The sequence below is a fragment of the Elephantulus edwardii genome, unplaced genomic scaffold (assembly GCF_000299155.1).
Source record: "Elephantulus edwardii isolate Elephantulus edwardi_28Jun2011 unplaced genomic scaffold, EleEdw1.0 scaffold00065, whole genome shotgun sequence".
Classification (NCBI taxonomy): Eukaryota; Metazoa; Chordata; class Mammalia; order Macroscelidea; family Macroscelididae; genus Elephantulus; species Elephantulus edwardii.
Window position 1 is genome coordinate 6893016 of NW_006399815.1, and position 26943 is coordinate 6919958.

The 26943-nt window shown below is 37.6% G+C and overlaps 1 protein-coding gene across 2 annotated transcripts in view; it reads right to left on the reverse strand.

The window, feature by feature from the left end:
* Positions 1 to 26943, reverse strand: part of TMEM117 (transmembrane protein 117) — an 841252-nt gene that overhangs the window by 325026 nt on the left and 489283 nt on the right. For both annotated transcript variants that reach the window (XM_006888182.1, XM_006888183.1), the window contains one exon: positions 4166 to 4263. In XM_006888182.1, the coding sequence (XP_006888244.1) occupies positions 4166 to 4263 (98 nt within the window). The remainder of the gene's footprint in view (positions 1 to 4165; positions 4264 to 26943) is intronic.

The following is a 26943-nucleotide window of genomic DNA, read 5'->3' on the forward strand; positions in this document are numbered from 1 at the left end:
AGTAATTTGACTGTATGGATAACAACAAATATGGATATCATTAAGAAGAATGGGAATCCAAGAACCCTTAATTTTGCTCATGTGAAGCCTGTGCATAGACCAGTAGACTGTTGTGAGCAGCAAGGGAATATTGCATGGTTTAAAATCAAGAAAGGTATACTTTCTGTATCCTTTAGCCATACCTATTCAATCTGTATGCTGAAAAGAAATCATAAGAAAACCCAAATTTTATAAAGAATAACGTGACATCAGGATCAGAGGAAGACTCATTAACAACCTGTATTATGTAGATGATGTAACTTTTCTTGCTGAGAGGGAAACCTGAGGTGCTTGCTGCACAGGATCCAAGACCCCAGTCATCAATATGAATTACATCTTAACATCAGGATGACAAAAATCCTCACCACTACAAATAGGTAATATCATAATAGAGAAAATAAGGAAGTTGCCAACAACTTCATCTTACTTTGATCCACTATCTATACCCATGGCATAAGCTGCTAGTATATCAGAAGATGTTTTATACTGGGAAATTCTGCTGTCATGGACCTTTCCAAAGTACTTAAGAGCAAGGCTATTAGATAAAGAATAAAGGTACATATGATCTTAAATCAAATCCAAATGGCCAATATTCTTACATTTGTTTGTTAAGGAAATAAATAATGACCAATTTACACCCAACTTTCAATTAAATTGAAACAACATACCCTCCAGAATACAAATGCTTCACACATGAGGCGCGGAACTGACTACTCTTTGCCCCAATCTACTTTTAAACACAAAGGCCTGCCTACCAGGTCCTGACTGATTTAAACAAGTGTCTTCCAGCCCACAACTGATTTTTACTAAATCCAAGTGACCAGCCAGCTTACTCTTGATTGGAAGAAGTCCATATTTGTTCCCATTCCCAAGAAAGATAATCCAAATGAAAGTGGAGATTACTGAAAAATATCATTAATATCACATGGAAGTAAGTACAACTGAATGTCATTAAAAAAGGGCTGTAATAGTGCATAGGTAAGGAACTGCCAGAAGTTCAAGTAAGATTACGAAGAGGTCATGGCACCAGGGACATCACTGCTGATGTCAGATGGATCCTGGCTGAAAGCAAAGAATACCAGAAGAATGTCTGTTTGTGCTTTATTGACTTTGCAAAGGTATTTGACTGTGCGAATCATGACAAGTTATAGCTGACATTGAGAAGAATGGGAGTCCCAATGCACTAAATTGTGCTCATGTGGAACCTATACCTGGAGGCTGTAGTGTGAACAAAACAGGGGGAAACAGCACAGTTTAAAATTAAGAAGGGAGTGTATCAGGGTTGTATTCTCTCTTCATATCTATTTAATCTGTATGCTGAGCAAGTTATTTGAGAAGCTGGACTCTATAAAGAGGAATGTGGCATCAGGTTTGGAGGGAGACTCATCAATAACCTGCCTTATGCAAATGACACAGCCTTGCTTGCTGAAAGTCAGTAGGACTTGAAGCACTTGTTGCAGAAGATCAAGGAATTCAGTCTTCAGTATGGATTGTGTCTCAATGTAAAAAAATCAAAGATTCTTACGACTGGATGAATAGGCAACATCAAGATAGATGAAGAAAAGATTGAAACTGTCAACAGCTTTATTTTGCCTGGATCCACAATTAACATCCGTAGGACCAGCAGTCAGGAAATAAAGCAATGTATTGCACTAGGGAAATCTGCAGTTAGGGACATCTCCAATTTATTGAGGAGTAATGATGTCAGTTTGAGGACTAAGGTGTGTCTGATTCAGGTCATTGTTTTTTCAATCACTTACTGTGCATCTGAAAGCTGGACAATGAAGGATGACAGAAGAAATATTGAAAATTTTGAGTTATGGTGGTGGAGAAGAGCACTGAACCTCCCATGGACAGCTAGAAAAACATATATGTCTTGGAGAGGGTGCAGCTGGAGTGCTTTTTTGGAGGAAAGAATGATGAGGTTTTGCCTCACATATTTTTGAGCATGTTGCTAGGAGGGGCTAATCCTTGGAGACAGACATGATGTTAGGAAGTGTAGAGGGTCAGCGAAGGAGAGAAAGACCCTTAGTCTTGTGGATTGATGAGATGACTGGTGCAACGGGCTCTTGTGTGTCAGAAAGTATGAGGATGACACTAGATAGAACAGGATTCAGACCTTAGGTTCATAGGGTTACTATGAGTGATACTTGACTTGACGGCACCTAACAACAACACCTGGTTCAAGCTGTAATCTTTCTGCCTCTGAAAACCGCATGGAAGGTTACTTTACTGAGAGTTTTGATGTAAAAATCTGTCTTTAATAAATACTGATTGTCTTTTGCATTTAATAACTTGTGATTTTGACCTTATGGGTTTATATAAGAGAAAGGATGTCTACTAATTGCTCTAAAACCCAGTAGTTGTCATTTAAATACACACAAACACACACAACAATAATAATAACAATAATAACATACATATTATGGAACTTTGCTCTTTGCTTGTGCTTTGTTATATGTATTCAAGTAAGTTTAAACAAATAAAATTAGATGGTACACAACAATAAGAAAGACTACAAACCTCTTTGGGGAAAATATTTACTCTAAGCTATTTTTGTGCTATGGATTTTTGTTGTATACCATTGAGTTAGAACCTGCCCATAACTGACCCTCCAGCAGGTTTTCAGAAGAGGAGATTGCCTATCCTTCTCCTACATAATAGCTGGTGGATTTGAACTGCATGTCTTCAGGATTGCAGGCCAGCTTCTTACCACTGTTGTTGTATATTTTTGAGTAAGAACCAGCTCATAGCTGACTCTCCAGTGGGTTTTCAAAAGTTATGGACATCCCAACAGGTGATTATCTTGAGGAGCAGTTGATAATGCCTTTGGGTTGGCATCACAGCTCCTTACCAATATGCCATCACAGCTCTTTTCACTGTTTTAGAAGTACCTATCTCTTTTACAACAATGTTGTTGTTGTTGTTATGTGATGTCAAGTAGCTTGCGACTCACAGCGACCCTATGTACAACAGCCCTATACTCTGCTCTGTCCTGTGCCAATCTCACTGTATCTGATAGACCCATTCCATTTACCCCAGTCACTGAATCAATCCACCTCATAGAGTGTATTCCCCTCCTGCGCTGTCCCTCCACCTTACCAAGCATGATGTTCCTCTCCAAGGACATGTATCTCCTTATAACATGTCCAAACTATGTCAGATGAAGCCTCAGAATCCTTACCTCCAAGGACCATCCCAGTTTAATCCTCTCAGGGTGAGTCTGTTTGTTTTCCTAGCAGTCCATGGTACTCTCAATACTCTTCTCCAGCACTACAGCTCAAAGGCATCAGTTCTTCAGTTCTCAGTCTGTCCTTCCTAGTCATTGTCCAACTCTTTGATGCATAAAAAGTCACAGCAAAGACCATGGTCTGTATCAGACGCACCTTGGTCTCCAAAGAGACACTATTGCTCTTCAGTACTTTGGAGAGGTCCCTAACAGCACACTTTCCCATTGCAATATGTCTTTTAATTTCCTGGCTGCTGGTGCCAAGAGTGTTGACTGTTAGCCAAGCAAACTAAAGCTGTATACAATCTCAATCTCTTCACCATCAATCCTGATACTGCCAATTGGCCCAGTGGTGAGAATTTTTGTGTTCTTGACATTGAGCCTCAATCCATAGTGAAGGCTGCAGTCCTTGACCCTCTGCAGCAAGTGCTTCAGGTCTTCCTCGGTTTCAGCAAGCAGGGTTGTGTCATCTGCATAATGCAGACTGTTGATAGATCTTCTATCTACCAATACTGACGCCACATTCCTCCTCATAGAGCCCAGCCTCCCAGATAATCTATTCTGCATACAGGTTGAAAAGGTATGGAGATAGGACACATCCCTGGCGTACGCCCTTCCCAATTTTGAACCATGCAGTGTTCCCTTGCTCTGTTCTGACAACTGCCTCTTGGTCCAAGTATAGGTTTCTCATTAGCACAATCAAGTGTTCTGGGATTCCCATTCTTCTCAGAGTCAGCCACAGTTGAATTTATATAATAATTAGGGTAATAATTTTAATAACTGTAATGGAGCATAAAGTTATCCCACCAGAGAGAATTTTGTATATAAAATGGAAATTGCATCCACTTCTTTAGTGAATGAGGGAAAATATAAATGAATAAATAAATAGTGTCTTACCAAAACAGAATGATCCTAACATTTCCTTTCTTCCAAAAAGCTCTTGCAGATTTTCCCCAATCAGGATAGGGTTTGTCCTGAAGCATCATATCAGTGACCTAAGAGAATAAAACACCAAAAATATTAAGGACTTCACAAATCTTAAATTTTAAACACAGGGTTAAAAATATAACTTCATTATGGGAGCTCTGGTGGCCTTGTGGCAAGAAGTTGCACTTTAATCACAAAGGCATGCAGTTACAATTGACCAGCTACTCCACGGAAGAAGGTTAGGCAATCTCCTCGCCTCACGATTAACTGCCTCTGAAAACCAGCTGGAGGGTCAGCAATGGGTCAGTTTTGACTTGATGGTACACAATAACAACAGTGTTGTTAAAACTTTTATGTTTTCTTGTAAGAATGTTGTTTCTCTCTGTTTTAATGAACCAAATTCTACTTCTCTTGGAAAACCTCGCTAAAGCCATGCCACCATATTTTTAAGTCTTCAATGTTCCCTAGCTGTAGTCCCTGATTCATTTATGTGATACTTATATACATTTTCTTTCTATTCGGCTTTAAAACTCTCGGAGGGGAAAGCTTATTTTTACCTCTCTTTTGTTTCTAAGGACTCTTTTATATAAAATAAAGTATTTGTTCAGTGAGGCCGCAACAAAATAAATTAGGATATATATGTTTGCTTTAAAAATCCATCTAAAAATTAATGATTTCAACAAATATAAAAATAAAACCATTTTTAAAAATATCACAATTAAGCAGCATATTATTGAAAGCTATTAAAAATCTGATTGGAGAAGAAATTCATTTTCTTCTTTATTAAAGGAAAATGTGTACCTCTGTACACACATATATACAGACACATTCTTTCTTTACTGAAAAAAATTACCATCCATTCAATATATATTGCTCAAGTTCAAACTATACATACTGAAAATTTTAAAATCTGAAATGCAAGGAGATATTAAATACTGTAAAAAAAATGCCTTCTATAACCCAAGAAAATATTTTACTTTTTCCTGTCCTTAAAGCAGTCACCTTGTATTTAGATGTAACATATAATGACTGATCTAGGTTGGGTGAGATTTAATTACTTAAGATGAAAGATTCTTGTTCAGTTGGGAGTCCTCCTTAATCAGCTACCACTGTTTTTTTCTTTTTAAAAAGTATTTCATATTGTTTTGCATAGAAAATCCGTATGCATTGTGTTTCACACATTCCTTCATTCACATTGTGTTTCATTCCCAATATTGTGTTCTATAAAATTAATTGCCATTGATCTATGTCCACTATTACTCCCTTCCCTGTGAAAGGCACATTGCTTTTTAAAGAATCCCAACATGCTGTACCACATAATGCCCAAGAACTAATCTCTATAAACATTCAATGAGACCTTAGCACCTCTCACGCTCACTTAGATGCAATCAAAAGAATAACGCAACCAGTACCCAGCGAAGATTTAATCTATATATCCTTTCACAATATCCATTCCAGATATAGTGTTTTGACGCAAGCTTGGTTAATGAAAACAAAACTAACTTACTATGCCATCACTAAGTAAGGAAGAAGATTTCTGTTAGCTCTTGTAACCTAAAGTCTATGATACGTTTATGTGATGTGTTAAGAAAGAGGTACCTATTCACCTACTAATATTAGGGGGGAGGAAGAAGTATTATGTTTCCTTGCCGCACCTCTTAAGCAATAAAAATGGGCATAAATTACTCACTGCTCAAACTGAAAAGAAGTGGCTTCATTATAAGCTATCATTTAATTTCTTTTGAAGTGTTAATTACATTGGCAAATCTAAATGCAGCTAATACCAATACTTCCAAAATAAATTTTGCTAATTGAATATTTGCTCATTTACTTTTTCCTTAATATTTAAAAGAATTAAGATTTTATTTTCTCATTTATATAATATCTGTTAATTGTGTTGTCAATTAGCAGATATTTCAGTTTTTCAAAATGAACAAGAGGAAGTTGGTGGGATATAATTAATCTTGCATAAAGAGAATTATATTGTTACTAAACTATGAAGAAAAGTTAGGAAATCAAAATCTCAAATTCTTGAGCATAAGAGTTTTATATCATAACACCCTTTGAGGGGAAAAAAATGTTCTGCCTAGCTGCTTTTTGTAATCTTCCTGAGTAACAATATTTGTGTCAAATTTTATTTTAACCAAACCTCAAGGTTAAGTAAATGGATACATAAATAAACATTTCATGTTTCACCAGCTTTTTAAAATATTTAATTAGTTGTGGTCAGCAACACTTAGTCTATTCCAGAAAGAGTGTGCATGGTAATAAATATTTTCAAGGAACAGAATGATTACTGGGTTGGTTTTATTCAATTTCCAATGTTTTCTCCAGGGCACTTTCTGGGAAATACTTATTATATTTTCTAGAAGGCGGCAATCTGCTGCTGTATGACCAATTATTACAGCAGCATGTTTTGTAAAAATGACAATCAAGGATAAAGCGTTTTCTCAGGAAAGTAGCAAGATGAGGCAAGAGACATTTTTCCCGTCTGCCAGACAGCTGGTCTTTTCCATCTCCAGCTCCGGTTCTTTATTTTAAGTCATATCATCAGATCAATGTCAGGTCACTTGCAGCTAAATTGGCAGGAACAGACACAGTCATTAAAGGGATGCATTCAATAAAGAAAAATCCAATTAGCTTCTGCATTAGAGAAATCAAATTCATTTCTGGTGTTGGTCAAGGACAGTCTTTGTGGGAAAAGGTGAAGGAGGTGGGGACTCAGGATGGTGAAAGAAAGTTTGCTTATCTGGCAAAAAAAAAAAAAACAAACTCCAAAAAACTATACAAACATGTTGATGCTTCTCCCACAGGATGATTGAAATGTAAAACTTCAAATCCTCCTTTCTAAGCAGGGAGAAAGCTGTTTACCTCTGAATCTAGACATATCCCCTTGCCTTTCCAATAAGTCTCCAAGTATAACTATGAATCTCATTATGATACATCACATTACACCTTGCCAGATAGTCTTCCTCAGGAAAGTATACTCTAAGGGCATGGATACTGTTTAATCTGAGCAAGTATATACATTTTGAAGTTGCTTCAACTTTGTACTATATTTTTTTGAGAGGGTTTTTAAGATCTAGCCTACAACCAAATTTTTATTTTCATTTTCCTTGACCATTAATCATGTTAAATTGTAAACTTGGGGGTTATATATATATATATATTTTTTTTAACCTTAGGAAATAAAAGCAATGCTTCACCAGCTTAATACTGTTTAGAGATGCTAAAGCTAAAACTGCACCTGGAGTGTTTGAGTTTTGTTTTGTTTTACTTAACTGACATGTTTACAGATACTATTGCCAAATAAGGTCCTATTTAATGGTGCCAGAGTTTAGTAGTAGGAACAATAACCTTTTGGTGGACAAAATCGACCACACTTAGTGTTTCTGATTCTTATTTGCCAATTTCTATTGGTTGGTACAGCACTGCTGTTCAATGATTGTTCAAAGTATTAATCACCATGACATGTATTATTTTACAATTTTGGAGCTATACCACCAAAATATTATATATGGAATAATTTTTCTTTAAGAATAATGACATATATAAAATGACCTAGATAACATTTAAAAATAGCTTTGAGTTGTCATTGTTTTGGATTCAGGCGTCTTCCTCAAACACAATTGGGTTCAAATTAAAATAACTAAAAGTAAAAAAAATTTTGCAGAATTTTGTACACAAAGCATCTTCTGCTTTTATAAGAGATGACCGGATAAAAAAAGGTTTACTTTATACAAGGTAATATATAAGCCTTAAGTTTCTACTTATATTTATGACATAAGTAACACATGGTAGGCATTTAGTGAACTGAATGTAAGTATTTTGTAATAGAATTAGTTGTTAAATTCATCTCATGTTAAAAAAAAAAAAGAAGAAGAAGGGAGTTCTGGTGGCCAAGTGACAAGAAGCTGCACTGCAATCCCAGAGGTACATGGTTCAAGTACACCAGATGCTCTGCTAGAGAAGGAGGCACAATCTCCTGTACCAGTCAGATCCAATTTGAAGGTACACATACACAAAATAATAAAATAAAAAACAAAAGAAATGGTGATAATAGTGTCTCAATTAGACAGTGTCTAACACTTCAATGAAGTTGCAGCAAAACATGACATCAGCAAAAGACAACTTTCATGAGTTTTTCCTTTGAAAGCTTTAGGGAAATCTCTTGATATAATAGTAACATGGTCAAGAATTGTAAAAATTCCTCTTCAACTTAGAATACTGTCCCATTGCTGAAATACTGCCACTTATATTCAGATGTTATGATGCTCTGATGATACTTGAGTAAGTATCAGTTATTAAAAAGATTATTCAGATGAAATTATAAGCCAATATTTTATCTACTTACTAAGCATAAATAGGTAATTAAAAATAAGCTATGAATATCAAGCAGTCTCATGTTTTGGAACATTAGTGATTTATACATAGGCAGGATAGGAAGTTTCCTTCATTTATAAAACCACACTTCATGTTGGAGAACATTTTTCTGCTGAAAGAAGTATGTTTAAGCGCATATTGATTTACTGATAGTCAAAGACAACATCGAAGTAAGTGCATCATCCCCAACCCTGAGAAAGAGGAGAAACCACTTATCATTTTGAGTAACATTAGTGTTGACTTGTAAATCATTGGTCACAAAGCCAGGAAACAGCATGGAAAGTAGAGATTGGGGGTTTTGGAGAGCATGATTTCACGATTTCTTTAATAAATTGTTCAGTTATTTCTCTGCTCCTAAGAAGATGGATATATAAATCTTATTCACACCGCAAATATATATCCCAAAAATCCTCCCCAAATCATTGTAACTATACGAGGGGTGACTCCTTTTTTTTTTTAACTGTTTAATATTTGAGCCTCACTGCTCCTAAGTCCAGCTCTTTCCCAAACCTGGACAAGCTGATAAGGAATCCCAGTGCTCCCTCTTTTGGCATCACAGGAAGTTCAACTCAACGCATGGTAACCCTCAGGCGACCCCTTAGCAACAATGACAAAATGAAATAAAATTAGTCATTCTATTTTCCTGGCTCTTTTAAATCATGTTCACAGCTGCTTCAGGGCCACCCTGCTCTCCCAGAAGGCCTTATAATGTGAGTAATAAACCATTTTTTTATCTTCCTGATGCATACGCGGCATCTTTGTGTCAATACCCAAACCAGATTCTGAGTAGGGAGAATCCATCTTTCATTGCAAGTAACCACAACAATTAAAATCAGTAGCATTATAACAAGTGTAAAGTTTCTTATTATTTCAGTTCATGTTCTCTTTGAGGGTCTTGGACACTTTTTTAAATGTATTTTTAGCAGCATCTGATTAAAGATTATCACCAAACTACAGTGCAATTTTCACCTGAGTTGAGAGATTCCTGAAATATTGTACTAAGGAAACTGCAATGTTGTCCTCAAACTCTAGCTCCATGCATCAAAGACAGACAAAGCTTGCAAATATATAAACCCTTCATATAAAATATAGGAACAAGGTAAAGGATCTGGATTCGAACTACATTCCCTTGGGATTCTAGCATAAATTATTACCACTCGGCCACTAGGAGGCTTAAGGTAAAAAATCTGAAGCTAAATTATGCTCTAAACATAAACGGACATTCTTCTGTTGTTGTTATATGTCTTCGAGTCAACTGTGACTCATGTTGTTGTTGTTGTTAGGTGCCTTTGAGTCTAGTAGGACTCACAGAGACCCTATTTACAACAGATCTGAACCCTGTCCTATTCTGTACCATTCTGACAATCTTTGTCATACTTGAGCCAACTGCTGCAGTCACCACGCCAATCCATCTTGTGGAGGATCTTCCTTTCTTTTGCTAGCCTTTACTTTCCAAGCATGCTGTCCCTCTCCAAGGAATACCCTCTCCTAGCAGTATGCCAAAGTATGTGAGACAAAGCTTTATCATGCTTGCCTTTAAGGAGTGCTCTATCTGTACCATCTCCAAGATATAGCTACTTGTTCTTTGGCAATTCATGGGATAGTCACCACTCCTCTCCGACGCTACAGCTCAAAGGCATAATTTTTTTCTCTGTCATCTTACTCACTGTTGAACTCTCAGATGCATAGCCTCTGAAAACCCTATGAATTATGACTCATAGTGACGCTATAAGTCACAAATCAAATCTTGCCCAATTTTCTGCCTTTCTCACAATCTCAAAAATGCTTTCACGCAGTCACTGTGTCAATCTTCTTGTTGAGGGTCTTCCTTTATTTCTCTGACCATTCCACCTTTCCCAATATGATGCCTTTCTCCCAAGGGGAAGTTTCCAGATTAACTCATAAATGTGCTTTCCACCAGCACATAAAACTTATGATCCCAGACTTTCAAGGTGGGGGGAAGAATAATGAACTGGGGAGGAGGGTAGAGAAAATAGTGCAACAATGAATGAATGAAAACCCAAAATCTCTGTAAATGTTCATTAAAATCAATACAATTTAATAATAAAAAAGCATAGAGGGGAAGCTAGAAATTGCTTCCAGCTCTGTAGCATATAAAAACAACATTCCTCATAGCATTTATAAATGGACTATATCATATTTGTGAACCTGATATTCAAGTTCTGATTTTAAATATATAACATAGGGAAATGGCGGTCACTGGAGTTGGACAATGTCCAGCTTGTGCATTCTATTATGAGAGCCCTGATTTTATGATATATTTTCATCTATTGCAACACAGCATCATTTTCTTCTTTCCCCTCTTGTATCATCCTATACAGGAATAAAGTTTAAACAGTGTTTCTTTATACAGTATAGAACAATGTTCATAGCTTTCACCTCATATTTGCCACTATTTCTTCTAGTGGGAGTGTGTGTGCGAGCCACACACACACACACACACACACACACACACACACTATACAGAAATACACACAGTCAGTTTTGCATAGCAGCACTTCCAGGTGAGACAAAGAAATATCTAAAGCCCAGCCAGAAAGGATTAAGCATGCCCATCAAGGAACATTATCCAATTATACAATTAAGTGAATAGAGAAACCATGGATGAAAGTTTCCTAAATTACTTAGTAATGCTTTGAATGAATTGCTACAAGAACTATCTTTAAAAATCACTGGCAAACATCAACTAGTGAACATTAAACCTGGAATGTATTCCACAGCTTTTCAAAAGCACAACCAGGATTTCACAAAGCATGAATATTAATGCACCTGCTTATTATCTCCAATGATCGCCTGCATTGCTGTAGTGATGTACTGCACCTTATTGCTGGATCCCTACTGATTTACAATAAGTCATGGACTGTTTTATTATTAAGTAAGGAAATTGGGCATGTCTCAGAATACAGAAGCATTTATAGAAAGGCACTTGAATACAAAAATATACACAATCAAAAATACCTTCACAAGCAAGTTCTATAGACTTACAAATAGTGTATTGACAGATGCAAAATAAAAAGATGTGCCCCAGACAATTTCTTTTCTGCCACACAGAATTATAATTTAGAATAAATAGAAAGAATGCCACTTATTGCTGTCTTTGATAAACAAGTGGTCAGCAGAAAAGTATTTGCTAAATTATCAAATTTAAAATGGACAAGTCTGATCCAAAACATCTTTTAAAAAAGCAGAGATGCCACTTTGAGGATTACAGCATGCCTCAACCCCCCCTCCCATAGGATTTTCAATTGCCTCTTATACATGTGAAAGGTGGGCAATGCATAAAGAAGATCAAAGAAGACCTGACACATTTGAATTCCTGAGATGGTGAAGAATATTGTTTATCACAGATTGCCAGAAGATTGGGGAAATTTTGTTAGAAAACATACAGATGCAACGCTCCTTAGAAGTGAAAATGGAGAAACTTCATATCACGTATTTGGGGCATGTTACCAGGAGGGATAAATTCCTGCAGAATAATGGCCTGGTGGGTAGATCCTCCGTGAAGAAGTAGAAGACCCTGAAAGGAATGAATTGGCACAGCAGCTGCAAAAATGGACTCCAGCAAAGCAATGACTGCGAGGACAGCAAAGGACTGGGCAGTGTCCTGTTCTGCTGGACATGGGTCACCGTGACGCAGAGCCAACTTGACAGCACTGACTAGCAGCTGTTGCTCCCAGGATGGTAGTCAGGACCACACAACTTATTCATTGATTTCATTTCTTTTTTTTTTTACTTGAAAGGATGACTAGGTCTACGCATACATTCTATACTTTGTTAATTCAGAAAAACCTCTACTATAAGATGTAATCAAACAAAATCTGCCATAATATGATGACTTAGTTAATGTACCTATGAGTAGAGGGTCAGTAAGGGGAGAATTAAGAACTGCTTCTAGAAATGTGATCATTGAACTATTACTTGCCTGGGAACTTTTGGAAAAAGAAAAGATCTCTCAATGAGAAAACTAATCTTATTTTAAGGTCTCCCAGCAACTCACCTTTCTAAGTGAAATGCCCAATACATGATAACCCTAGTCCAGGCATGTATAGCATTTGTAATATAACAATTATATTTTTTAAAATTACAACTGATTCTATATGTTAAGACTCCAAAGCTGTAGGCTAGTAAAGAAAAATAAAGTTAGTTGGTTGGTTTTCTTAATGTAAGCAAAACTGACAAGTCTAGGAATATGTTGGTAAAACAACCATTTAATATAACCATCGTTGTTTCATTTTCAGAATTTGAGATTATGAAATTAAATAGTATTAAAGTAAGGCAATTAAAAAGTAGCATGTTATATAAATTTAAGCAAACATTGTTTCTGTAAGCATTGTTTCTGTGTTCTATTGTTGCCTGAAGACCCACTTAATTAAAATAATGCTGTAGACTGATTGTATGAGTGGCATTCATAAGGATGAGTTTGTGTTGTTGTTGTTGTTAATTGTCATTGAGCCATGCAGGACTCACAGCAACCCTGTAAACAAAAGACCTGAGAGCTTTCTATAACTACCATTGTTTCTCCAAGTTCATAGAGTTTCCAGAGGCATGTCGTTTAGGAAGTGGCTGCCACTCCTGCCTCCAAACCCATCTTAAACTGGGAGCTCCACTAAACACTGTCTACTATGGGCAGCCACTATGGCATTTGAGACCCCAGTGGTACAAAGTGTAGGGTCACAGCAAATTGACAGAAGAGTGCTGTAAGATTGAGAAGAATGTTCCTCCAAAATATAGTAACAAGGGATTAAAATATAATCCCCTGGGGCCCAACTTTTAAATACAAGGGCTCTCCAGGAGGTCTTGTTGACTCTAAACAAGAGGCTTAAATAGAAAACAACCAAACATTCCATACTGGCCCCCAACCAAAACAAGACAGCTCATCTTATTAAGTCCAGCAGCTTCACCCCATCTCCAAAATGGACACAGGGGCTTGGCCTTAAATGAAAGGCCTCCTCCAGGAGATCTTGCTGACTCTAAACAAGAGGCTTAAATAAAAACAACCAAACAACCCACACAGATCCTCAACCAAAACAAGAGCACCACCTTACAGAATCTAGCCACTTTACCCAACTAAAAAATGGAGGCGTTATATGTTGTCAAGTGACAGCTAGTACCCACCCTGTAAACAAAAGACCTTAACCCTGTTCTATAATTAGTGTCCTTTCTCTAAATTCATAGGGTTTCCATGGGCATGTTTAGGAAGTGGATGCCTCTCCTGCTTCCAAGCTGTCTTAGTCTGTGAGCTCTACCAAACATTGTCAACCATGTGTAACCATTATGTCATTTGACAGATCAATGGCACAACCAACACTCTCACAGCAATCTCAAGTTACCTCAATACAGCGAAATGACACAACAGTGCTGTACCACTTAGGAGAATGTTCATTTCAAACACAATTATAACCAGGCCCGAGACATTCAAACAATCCAGAGCTGACCCCCATCTAACACAAGAAGGACTTCACGCCTCCAAAGCTACATGAAATTTAAAAAAACCCAGGCCCTTGCACCAGGCTGTCATTGGCTCCAACAAGAGGCTTCCAGCCCACACTCAGCAGCAAACAAATTGGTTGTATGAGCCAGAAGCCTCTTGTTGGGGCCAATGAGAGCCCAGTGTGTGGGCCTAGGATTTTTTTAAAATTCAAAAGAATGAGTTTAGACATTGAAAATCAATAACCTACATGTGTATTTTTATAATAATAAAAATATTCTTATCAATATTGTCTCTAAAGATAAAATAAATACTCTCATTCTAAATAGAAATTCAATATTGGTTCTACTGTATTTTTAAAATTATATCAAGTTTATAAAAGGGCATCAATCAAATTGCTTGGTTTTTGTTATTATAAAATGTAAATACCTTTGTTGTTGTTGTCATGTACCATTAAGCCAGAACCGACCCATAGCAGACACTCCAGTGGGTTTTCAGAAGCCATTAATCGCACAGGAGGAGATTGCCCAGCCTTCTCCCACGGAGCAGCTGGTGGCCTTAAACCGCGTGCCTTAAGGATTGCAGCACAGCTTCTTGCCACTAAGCCACCAGAACTCCCTAAATACTTTTAGGATATTAAGTATCTATATATTTATATTTTTAAAAAATACTTTTAGGATATTAAAAAAATATATAACTACCTAAACCTTGTCTACTGAGAGCTTTGGTGGTGTAGTGGTAAGGAACTGCACTGCAAACCTGAAGGCATGTGGTTCAAATCCATCAACTGCTCTGTGGGAGAAGGATGAGCAATCTCCTCCCCTGTGGTTAACTGCCTCTGAAAACCCACAGCAGGGTCTGCTATGGGTTGGCCCTGACTGGACAGTACTCAACAACAACAACAAACTATATCTGCAGATAACCCTTTATTAAAATACATGTAAAACGTTAGATATAAATAATAAGTATTAATAGTGACACACATTCTCACTAATCCATCTTGGGGAAAGTAGCAACAAAAACTGCACTTTTAAGTCCTTTGTATACTTTCAGGTAAGTCACTTTGAACCACATGCATCTTATAACTGTTGTTTACTGCTGAGCCAGAAAATACTCATAGCTGACCCTCCAGGAGGTTTTCAGAAGCTGTAAATCAGAGAGGTGGAGAGTGCACATTTTTCTCTTACAGAACTACAGGTAGCGCAGTTCTTACCACTATACCATTAGAGCTCTTTATAGATAGGAACAATTTTAAACTTCTATGCAGTCTATACTTTGGTGATCTTTGGGATATGTTGCAAAGAGGTGCTAATTCCTTGGAGAGGGACATGATGCTTGGAAAGTTGGAGAGTTGATTAAAGAGAAGACCCTCAACCAGATGGATTGACACAGTGACTGTTGCAGTGGGCTCTAAAGAATCAGGAAGTGTAAGAATAGCACAGAATAGGGTGCTATGGCTCCTTTTCAACTCAACTGGCACCTAACAACAACAGTAACAATGCAATCTACAACATAGTTTCAAAATGTATAAAAGATAAATTGGCACCAGAAAATAATCACTATCTTAAATCTTTCATTTTTCATTATCATGTTTTTATTTTTGGTTTTACTTCACCTAAAAGTATCCATTAACAAAATAAAATATTGTTCATTCTTACGTAGTTTTTACATTTATAATTACATAAAATAATACAGTATTGCTTTTCTACAACTAGATTTTTTCAACTCAATACAAATTTTCAGATTTATGCATCTTGTTGTTATGTGCTGTTGAGTTGCCTGTGACTCATAGTGATCCTATGTACAACAGCCCTAAATCCTGTTACATACTGTGCCAATCTTATTGTCTCTGACACACCTACCCCCATTACCCTAATCACTGAATCAACTCATCTCATCAAGGGTCTTCTTCTCTTATGCTGACCCTACACCCTTACAAGCATGATGTCCCTCTCCAAGGACTGGTCTTTCCTTGCAACATGTCCAAAGTATGTGAGATGAAGCTCCAGAATCCTTGCCTCCAAATAGCAGCCTGGTTTCACCCTCTCTACGACATACATTCACTACTCTTCTCCAGCACCACAGCTCAAAGGCATCAATTCTCCTTCTATCCTCCCTAGTCATCGTCCAGCTCTCTAATGCATAGCAAATAATTGCAGAGACCATGGCCAGGATCAGGCACATTTTAGTCTCCAGACTGACATCATTGCTCTTCAGTACTTTGGAAACATCTCTGAGAGAAGACTTTCTCAATGCAATTTGTCTTTTAATTTCCTGGTTGCTGGCACCAAGAGTGTTGATTGTGGAGCCAAGTAAACTACAGAAGAGAAATTTCTTTGAACTCTGCTACAGCTCTCTTGGTAATGTCAATTGATAGAATCTCAACTTTCATGCAGTTTACTTTCCCTGACTAATCTTAATGGTGTGTCATATTTTTTCTTTGATATCTTTAATTTTTCTAGAGCTGTTGGTGGTGTTAGTTACAATAGCGTAAGCTCTGATTCATGGTGATTTATGTACAACACCCTTCCAAGCATGATGTCCCTCTCCAAGGACTGGTCCCTCCTTTTAACCTGCCCAAGCTATGTCAGATGGAACTTCGAAATCCTTGCCTCCAAGGACTAGCCTCGTTTTACTCCTTCCAGGATGGGTTTGTTTGTTCTCTTAGCAGTCCACAGTATATGCAATACTCTTCTCCAACACCACAACTCAAAGGCATCAATTCTTCTTCTATCTTCTTTAGTCATTGGCCAGGTCTCATATGAATAGCAAGTTATTGAGAAGAACATAGCCAGTGTTGGGTGTTATATGTTATATGTGTTATAAAGAGTATGGCACAAATGTTTGAGTGCTTGATTGCTAACTGAAAGGTTAGTGATCAGAACTCACTCATTGACTCCAGGAGAAAGATCTGTGGATAATTTTCAAGTGGATGAATCATAATTGACTCTATCATTCTACAGCTATAACAACATATGTCTTAGAGCTTTCAAATACTTAAGTGATAAAAGGAATAAATAAAATAATTTGTTGTCAGAGACCTCTCCAGGGTACTGAAGATCAATTATGTCAGTCTAAAGACTAAGGTGCACCTGATCCAGGCCACTGTCTTTGTAATTACTTGCCACATATCAGATAGCTGAATAATGACTAAGAATGATAGAAGAATCAATGCCTTTGAATGGTGGTATTCAAGAAAAGTCTTGAACATACCATGGACTGCCAAGAGAACAAACAAACCTGCCTCTAATGGGTGAAATCAAGTTGCTCCATGGAAGCAAGGATTTTAAAGCTCCATCTCACATACTTGGACATGTGGCAGGAGGGCCTAGTCCTTGGAGAAGAATATCATGCTTGGAAAGGTGGAGTGACAGCTCAGGAGAGGAAGGACTAGCATGAGATGGACTGACACAGTAACTGGGGTTATGGGGGTAGGCATATTTGAAACAGTGAGATTAGCTCAAGACAGAGCAGGATTCAGAACTGTTGTGCACAGGGTCACTAAGAGACACCAGTGACTGCATGGCACATAACAATATGTTTTTCTGTCCTTTCTTATTCGTATTTTGTTTCATGTTTGGGGCATGATTTGTTCCCCACTTTTAGTTGTGATTTTGGTGATAGTTCACAGAGAAAATAAATTTTCTTTCAACAATTAATAAATGGGTTTTTGTGTGTGACATTGGGAGCTTGATTTCTGGAAAAAAACATTTGGTAGCAGAATTTAAAGTTTGACCTCAGTGAATCTCACATCTGCATTATCTCTTCTCCTTTAATGGGGGTGAAAAATGTGATCATGTTTCAATATCTCTTCCGTAGTTATGGTAGAGTGCAAAAGTAAGATTATCTTATCAAGGGACCACATTTTATACTATGAGTCCTTTAAAAACACAGTCAAAAAGATTTGAAATTTAAGGGAAATCTAGTAAAAGAGAAAAATCTCCGGCACTAAGAGAAGGCCGTTTAGAAAGATCTGGAAATAAACTCTGAACGGAAACAAGGGCTTCAATTGCTACAATTTCAGAGATGTAAATTCTGCCACAATCTCTTCAAGTTTGGAACTAAATTTTTCCCCAGACCCTATATGTGACTCTAGTAGATACATTGAGACGTAAAATCATTTTTTCAGAAGTAGAATCTAAGATTCCATAATTTTTCCTAAATCTTGCCAATGATTTACTACATAATCCTCACTGGCAAATACGATTAGAAAAGACAATGAACTAAAATGCATCTGTCTGAATTATATTTATATTGCTTAAATGCCTAAGAAAAATAAACAAATATGCTTATTTTCTATGAAATTATTAATCCTCACATCCAAAATTGCTTTATCCAAAACATCTATCTGGGATGCTCCATTTATTCAGAGTGTTAGAACACCATGTACTAGGCAAGCGACTCGGCGGCACATACAACAGGCCACTATGTCTCTTATCATGACAAGGGGTTGCATATTTTATTACATTTTGTACTTGAAGTTGCCATTTTCATTATTAGCGCTTCTTCTAGATGGATTCTTCCCCAGTCTGAACCCTCACTGTGTGCAATGCCGATGTGGGGCAGCCCATGCTCTACAGCTGGTCCTGTTTGTCATCTATGCTCACTTAATTAAGCAATTTAATCAGTTTTTGGCATAAGTCTGTGAACCTTCTGTCATAAAATCACACTTGCTTGTTATTCATTTAATAACAGGTAACTCTGAGAGTCTACAGAATTGTGAGGTATCTCAAACTAGTATGTAATTTCGGAGAATTTGAGCTTAAGCTCCAGATTTTATTTATAAAATGAAAAGGTTTGCTCTAATATATGATAACAGTGATGCAGGCAAATAGATTTGACAGTGCTTACAAGCTACTTCCTTATGTGTCGAAAAAGTATAGCATGTTAACACTTTGCCTATTTAATGTTTCTGAACCTTCTTTGCTTTCACATTTACACAAAAGACCTTTAAGAATTGCAGGTTACTAAGACTTATAGTTTTGTCTGGAAGAGCAGCAAGATGGTATTTTATTTTTTCTCTCAAGTCTAGCACATTGTCATTTCCTCTGGTACATTATAAACAAGTTAATAGCTTTCCTTCCATGATAACATAAGCCTAAGGTAAATACCTTTATTTCCCGGAACAGCCTACTGTATAGAATCAAAATCTCACATTCTTTACGCATCTCTAGCTTAGCAAAGCTATGCTCAAAAATCTCATGTATTTTCATTTTCCCTTCAAGAACCAATCTTTTTATGTTGTACAGAGAAATACAATTTTCTGTAATCATTCTTGTGGGGAAAAAAAGATTCTCAGCAAGCAGATATTTGAGACAGATATTAAGAAATAAAAATTAATTTATCCCTAATGATACAGACAAGGGAATCATGATTCGTTTAGTTAATAGTTATTATATGTTAAACCATGATGGTATGATATTGGGATATAGCAATAAACAAAATCTAAAATATGCAATTTAAATCCAAGTAAGAAAAAGAAAAATTTTTAAAGAAATGTAATAAATAATTTATGTAGAAAGTTAGGAGGCAATGAGTTACATGGGGGGAAAAACCCACTTAGCATGTTAAAGCAGATTGTTCGCACCAATGAGAGTGGCAAGAAAGAGCAATGTTTCTTATTGAGTTATGGTTGTCGGGTAAGATTCACTTGTAAAATAGTATTTGAGCAAAATAAATAACAGGTAGAATATACTATGTACAGAGTAATGGGATGAATACTATCTGCCACTAGCATCTATAGGCCTCTTTTATTAATTCACTGACCTCTGAAAACAAGGGTCAAAATAATTGCCTAACACAGAATTACCATGTGACCTAGAATTTAAACACTTTGTATACACTCAAAAGACCTGAAAGTAAGAAAGCAAAAAGATACATGCACATCAACATTCACTGCAATATTATTCACTGAAAAGGTAGCTGAAAATAACCAAGAGTCCATGGACAAATGATTTTTAAAATGTGGTATGTAAGTACATAAAAATATTAGCCCACCACTTTGGAATAAAGTTGTAATGCATCCCATGGCGGATGAGTCTTGAAACCTATATAGTGACCTAGTTCAGATACAAAATGACAAATATTATATGGTCCCATTTACATGAATAAGAAGATGACTAGCGGTTAGTATAGGATGCCAAAAGAATAAACGTCTTGGATAAAGTACAACCAGCATGCTTCCTAGAGGCAAGGATGATGAAACTTCATCTTATATACTTTGGACATGTTGTTAGAAAAGGTCAATCCTTGGAAAAAGTCATCTTACTTAAAAAGAAAAAGAGTCATCAAAAGAGAGGAAGACCCTCAAATAGAGGGATTCACACAATGACTGCAGCAATGGGCTCAAATATGTCAGATTTGATGAGAATAGTGAAAGAAAAGGCAGAGTTCAGATCCATTGTTCAAAGGGTGGTTCTGAGTCATCAAAACTTGTTGGCACTTAACACCAGTAACAAATTGTCTGGGAAAGTGGATTTATTATATAATGAGTACTTCCTTCTGGGATGATGAAAGGTGTTTTTTTTAAGTAAGTAATACTAATGTTTGCACAACACTGTGTGATTAATAGCATGGAAATATACTTGAGGCTGTTTTTCTAACCCTCAGAAATGTCAAACTGGAACCAATTCATAGCTGACCTGCCACTGAATTTTGGAAGCTATAAATCTTACTTAGGAAGAGATTACCAAGCTTTCTCCCTTGGAGTTTTGGTCTATTTGAACCAATAGAGAGGCTCACCTTTTGATTAGTAATGCAACCATTTATGGATGATGCCACCAGAGGGGCCCTTGAAAATAGTGAGGATGGCAAATTTTGTGTTATGTGTATTTCACCATAATAAAAATAAAGAGGAAGAAGCAGCTGGTGCTATTGAACAGCAAGCTGGCCCTCTGTGGCCAGGAACAGCACAGCTTGGGCTTCACTGTTGTTGTTAAGTGTGATTCCCACTCATAACAACCTGTGCACAGGAGAAAAAAAGGCTGTGCCATCCTCACAGCCTCTGCTGTGCTCAAACCTCTTGCTGCAGCCACTGGAGCAGTCTACCTCACGGAGGGTCTCTTCCAATACTCTTGGATGGTTCTCTCTTCGTTAGTTAAGGGATACTTCAATCAGTTCAAGAATAGGATGAAGACGTACACAAATACCAGAAAAACAATAAATACTAAGTAATATCTAATAGCAAATTTTGTTGCTGTTGTTGTTGTTGAGTACTGTCAAGTCCAAATTGGACCTTAGCTGACCCTCCAGAAGATTTCTAGAAGCAATAAATCACAAAGAAGGAGATTGTCCAGCCTTCTTTTTTGGAGCAGATGCAAGTTCAAACCACGTGCCTTTGGAATTGCATCACTGTTTGTTGCCACTAGGCAAAGACTGGGGGGGTGGGAGGGGGAAGCCAACAAGGTCACTGATTAGATATTTCCACATTATTGATGTTGTTAAGAGCTATCGAGTTTCAAGCAACTCACATCAACCCTATGTGCAACAGCTCTGAAGCCTGCCCTATTTTGAACCAATCTCACTGAATCTGACACACTTACCACTATTACCTCAATTTCCATGTCAATCCACCTCATTCAGGGTCTTTCCTGTGCTGTCCCTCCATCTTTCCAAGCATGATGTCCTACTCTAAGAATCAGTTCCTCTTGGCCACATGCCCAAAGTATGTGAGACGGAGCTTCAAAATCCTTGCCTCCAAAGAGACACTTGGTTTCACCCTCTCCAAGACAGACCTGTTTGTTTTCTTGGCAGTCCATGATATGTTCAGTACTCTTCTCCAGTACCACAACTCCAAGGCACTGATTTCTTTAGTCTTCCTTAGTCATTGTCCAGCTCTCTGATGCATAGTAAGTAATGGCAAAGATCATGGCATGGATCAGGCACACCTTAGTCTCTAGATTGGCATCATTGCTCTTTAGCTCTTTGGAGGAGTCCCTAAAGTATATTTCCCTAATGTAATTCATCAAGGATTCTGGGACTTCGTCTGACATACTTTGGGCATGTTGCAAGGAGGGACAGGTCCTTGGAGAGGGACGTCATGCTTGGGAGGGTGGAGGCACGGCACAAGAGGGGAAGACACTCTATGAGATGGATTGATTCAGTGACCAGCGTAATCAGGATGGGTGTGTCAGAGGTAGTGCGATTGGCACAGGATAGAGCAGGGTTTAGGGCTGTTGTACATAGGGTCGCTATGAGTCGCAAACTACTCGACGGCACATAACAACAACACTTCATCTTTTGATTTCCTCACTGTCAAGAGGGTTGATTGTGGAACCGAGGTGAAATTGTTAAACCTCAATCAATTCTCCACTTATCAAGGTGCTGCCAATTGGCCTGGTGGTGAGAGCCTTTGTTTTTCTGTTGCTGAGCTTCACTGCCGTTCTTGCCCTTCCACAGAAAACACTTCAGGTCTTCCTCAGTTTCACAAGCAAGGTTGTGTCCATGCAGGTTCTTGATGAGTCTTCCTCCAATCCTGATGTCATATTCTTCCACAAAAAGTAAGTAAATCATCAGAAGAGAAAACATAAATGCAAACCCAAGAAGTAGGATTCTAATAAGAAATATGAAAAATCAAAATAAGAATACTATGTTGGTCAGCTAATGTAATGTGGTTGGGTGACACTTTCTTGCCTCTCAGTTGTTGCTGTGTTCTGTCAAGTTGTCTGCGTCCCATAGCGACCCTATGTATAGCAGCTCTATACTCTGCCCTTTCCTGAGCCAGTTTCATGAATTTCAACACAGCAACCCTCACTGCCATAGTCACTATATCAATCTATTTCATCCAGGGTCTTCCTCTACTGAACTGTCCCTCCACATTTCAAAGCATGATGTCCTTCTCCAAGGACCAGTCTTTCCTGGTCACATGGCCAAAATATGTGAGACAGAGCTTTAAAATCCTAGGCTGCAAGTAGAAACTTGGTGTCACCCTCTCCAAGACAGACCTATTTGTTTTCTTGGCGGTCCATGGTATGTTCAAGACTCTTCTCCAGGACCACCATTCGAAGGCATTGATTCTTCTTCTGTCATCTCTTGTCATTGTCCAGCTCTCAGGTGCATGGCAAGTAATTGCAAAGACCACGGCCTGGATCAGGAGCACCTTAGTCTCTAGACTGACATTGTTGCTTTTCAGCACTTTAGAGAGGTCCCTGACAGTAGATTGTACCCAACGCAATTCATCTTTTGATTTCCTGACTGCTGCTGTTAAGAGGCTCTCCGAGAGTTCTCTAATATTTTACAGTAACTATTTCCTTTCATATATTTTCTGAGAGAGCTTCCTTGTGTATCATCTCCAAATACTAAAGTGGATTATCTTCTCTATGTCAATTTCTACATAGCAACGAATTTAATGTCATTACCTCTCCCTTGAAATAGAAAGTAAATAATTTCTACTTTTTCTTGGGTCAGCGACTTTAGAAATAATGATGCAAATAAATACTTGATTAGAACACAGTTTGAGTCACAGTGGGACTCAACCCAACACACATTTACTGTAACATTTACATGGAAATAGCTATAAAGACTCAAATACTGATGGTCAAATGGGTTACTCAGGGTAGTCCATGATTGATCTAATCATCATGATGCTTCTCCTGAAAAGCTGCCTGCTTCGTTAGTTTCCTTCTACTTTACCTCAGATCCAACACAAATACAACACATATCTTGTATCCCTTAGAAGATGACTTCCCCAAGTTAAAGATGGCATCTCATCTAATCTGAATTAGCCTGTACTTTACCTGGCACATTGTATTAATTCAAAGCATATTACTGAGTATCAAATATTAAAAACATAAGGTCTTCACATATTTTATAAACAATTTAATAAACCAGTTCAACTTACTTAATAGCATTAATTCTGAAGAATGCATTATAAGGACATTCTGAAGGGCATAACTATGCCTAGTCAAATCCACTCTTATACAGAAGAACACAAGTACACTTTTAAAACTGGAAAAACAGAAATTATGCTTTAACAAATTTAAGATCAACATATTAAAAATTATAACCTGCAATTTGTTCCCGTTTATTTTTTTTGTCCTTCTAGATGAGACTGATACAGGGGAAATAAGTATGCAAATATAAAAGTCTGGATACAATTAAAAACCACATATACATTAGTAGTTTTAAGAAACCTCCCTAGCGAGAGCCCATCTGTGCAAGAAACTAATACGTACTAGAAGAGCTGTCTGCTTTGAGAATTAAATAAGGATGCTTAAGCATAAAATTGCCTCTGGGTTTGGTATAAGAAGATCACTTTATACATATATCCCAGTTCCAATCACTCCAGAGGAATAAGGTATTCTTAAAGAAAGGACATTACAACCAAGTATTCTTCTTATAAATTGAAATTTTAATGTGCTCCCAAGGCATTGAATGTAGATGAAAAGAGTAATAATACTCACAAAGATGAAAAATGCAACTGAGCTTGCTTATCTAGTGCCATTATTGAGGGGCTCTGGTTGCATAGTCCACAGCAAGTTGTGCTGTTAACGCAAGTGTTAAGCTTCTCTGGCCATTCAGATCCACCAGCAGCTACATAGTGAAAAGCTGGGCAATCTCCGCCGGTGGGATTTACGGCCTCAGAACCCCAGTGGAGGGTCAGCTAAAAGTCACCTCCATGACAATGAATTTTATGTTTTGGTTGAGTTTTTTTGGTTTTGTTCTTTGAGGTGTGTTGTGCTTATTTTTTTTTCTTTTGATGACTTTTTTTTAAATTTGATTCAAAACTTACTGAGAAAAATTCAATAATTCACACAGGTTATGTTTCTTGACATGGTGGTGGTGTTGTTATGTGCTGTCAAGTCACCTGTGACTCATAGAGACCCTATATACAACAGCCCTAAACCCTACTGTATCCTGTGCCAACCTCACTGTATCTGACACACCTCCCCCCATTACTGAATCAATCCATCTCATAGAGGGACTGCCTCTCCTGTGCTGTCACTCCACCTTTCCAAGCATGATGTCCCTCTCCAAGGCCTGGTCCCTCCTTGTAACATTTATAAAGTATGTCAGATGAAGCTTCAGAATCCTTGTTTCCAAGGAGTAGCCTAGTCTCATCGTCTGCAGGATAAACATGTTAATTCTCTTAGCAGTCCATGGTATATTCAACACTCTTCTCCAACACCATAGCTAAAAGGCATCAATTCCCTTTCTATCACCCTTAGTCATTGTTCAGCTCTCTAAAACATAGCAAGTGATTGCAATGACTACGGCCTGTATTAGGTGTACCTTAGTCTCCAGACTGACATCCTTGCTCCTCAGTACTTTTGAGAGGTCTTTAATAGCAGACTTTCCTATCACAATATGTCTTTTAATTTCCTGGCTAGCTTGCAATATTGTTTTCACTTCCTTATTATTTCCTGTTCTCAATTTTTTTTTAAAAAAAAATACTGGTTTATTTTAAAAGTTCTTATACATTGATTTTTTTTTATGTTTTATGTTTTGAACTCAGTGATGAAAACACTTTGGTGACATAGGAGAAGGGGCATGGTGTTGGGGAAGGTTAGGTCCGAAGAAATGTGTGTGACTAACCCATAGATGGTGCCTCTCTGGTGGTTTAGTGTGGCAGCAGCTCCTGAGAAGAAAGATGGGCAGTCACCTTATGTGTGATTTAAAGCCTCAAAAACTCAGTAGAGGGTCAATTATGAATTTGAACCGATCAGAAAGCAATGAGTTTAAGAAATTTGTTTGTTTGGGGGGATTTTCAGTGCTGTAATTGTCTTTCTCTTTTCATCTATAACTTTAGTTCCTTTCTGTCTTTTTCTGCAGGATTGTTATAAAAGAATGTTAAATTAGCCCTTCTACTGTGTTCAGTAGAATTAGTCTCTCCGGGTGTACAATGTAACAAATAAAAATCATGTTAAATGGAGAAGAGTACTGATTATTACTAGATTTTTTTTTTAAAAAAACCATATGCTTTTGATAAAAATAGGCTATTGTGAAAATAAATCATTCTCATTTTCACCTACTTCTTTCCATAGGAAAACTGGTTAAGTGTGACACAACATATGGAAACGTTTGGCGGCAAGTACTTCACAGATGCACGCCTCCCCCTCTGCATCCTTCCATGTGCATTTAACAGCTCAAAGAGAAATTGCAAAGTTGGCTATCAATTAACCAAACAAGTTGTAGAATGAAGGGTCTCTGTCTCACTAGACTAACCTTTCTTGGTTTGCCAACTCTAGATATCTAGAGGATACCATGTCCTGGTTCTTCCTATCAAGCCATAAGGTTTGGTGAGAAGTCAAGGCAACAGGGGTTCCTTAGCTCAGCTGTCAGAGCTGGGGCTGCAAGAGCTACGGCAGCTTCCCATATCTTGAAGAGCAGATGTCAAAATCCTAGCCATGCCTCACTATCAGTACTCCCAATGGCCTTTTTCACAACAGTGGAGGTTTTGGCAGAGATTCTAGCCAAATCTTCTGCAGATCATTCATTCTGCATTCTGCCAGGCGTAATGCCCCCAGGAGTTCCTGCTGGAGACGTATCGCTTTCTGTCTGAAATTGCTGCAGAACATTCTGGTGACCTGTTTTAAAGTGCTGCTTTGTGTTAGAACAGTGGTGGGTGGGGTGTGAGAGAAGACACTAATAATAATACTGTAGAGGAGTAGCAGCTTTTATGCATAGTAGAAAGGTCTGAGGAGAAGATACATGAGCGCCTTTATCTCAAATGTTAATGGGGCTATTTTTAGCTATGAATCATGTTAAACAGAAGGGGGCAAATCATTAAACAAACAGCTCCAAATCCATGATTTCATAAAGCAGCGCCTCTATCTGATTCAGGAAATAAAGCAGCACAAAGACTGTGTGCTATTTATAGTACATGATGTGATACTGAGATATTTGAATTATGAGAACTAATAATAACGTTGTTGTTGTTGTTGTTGTTGTTGTTGTTGTTGTTAGGGCCATTTAGTCA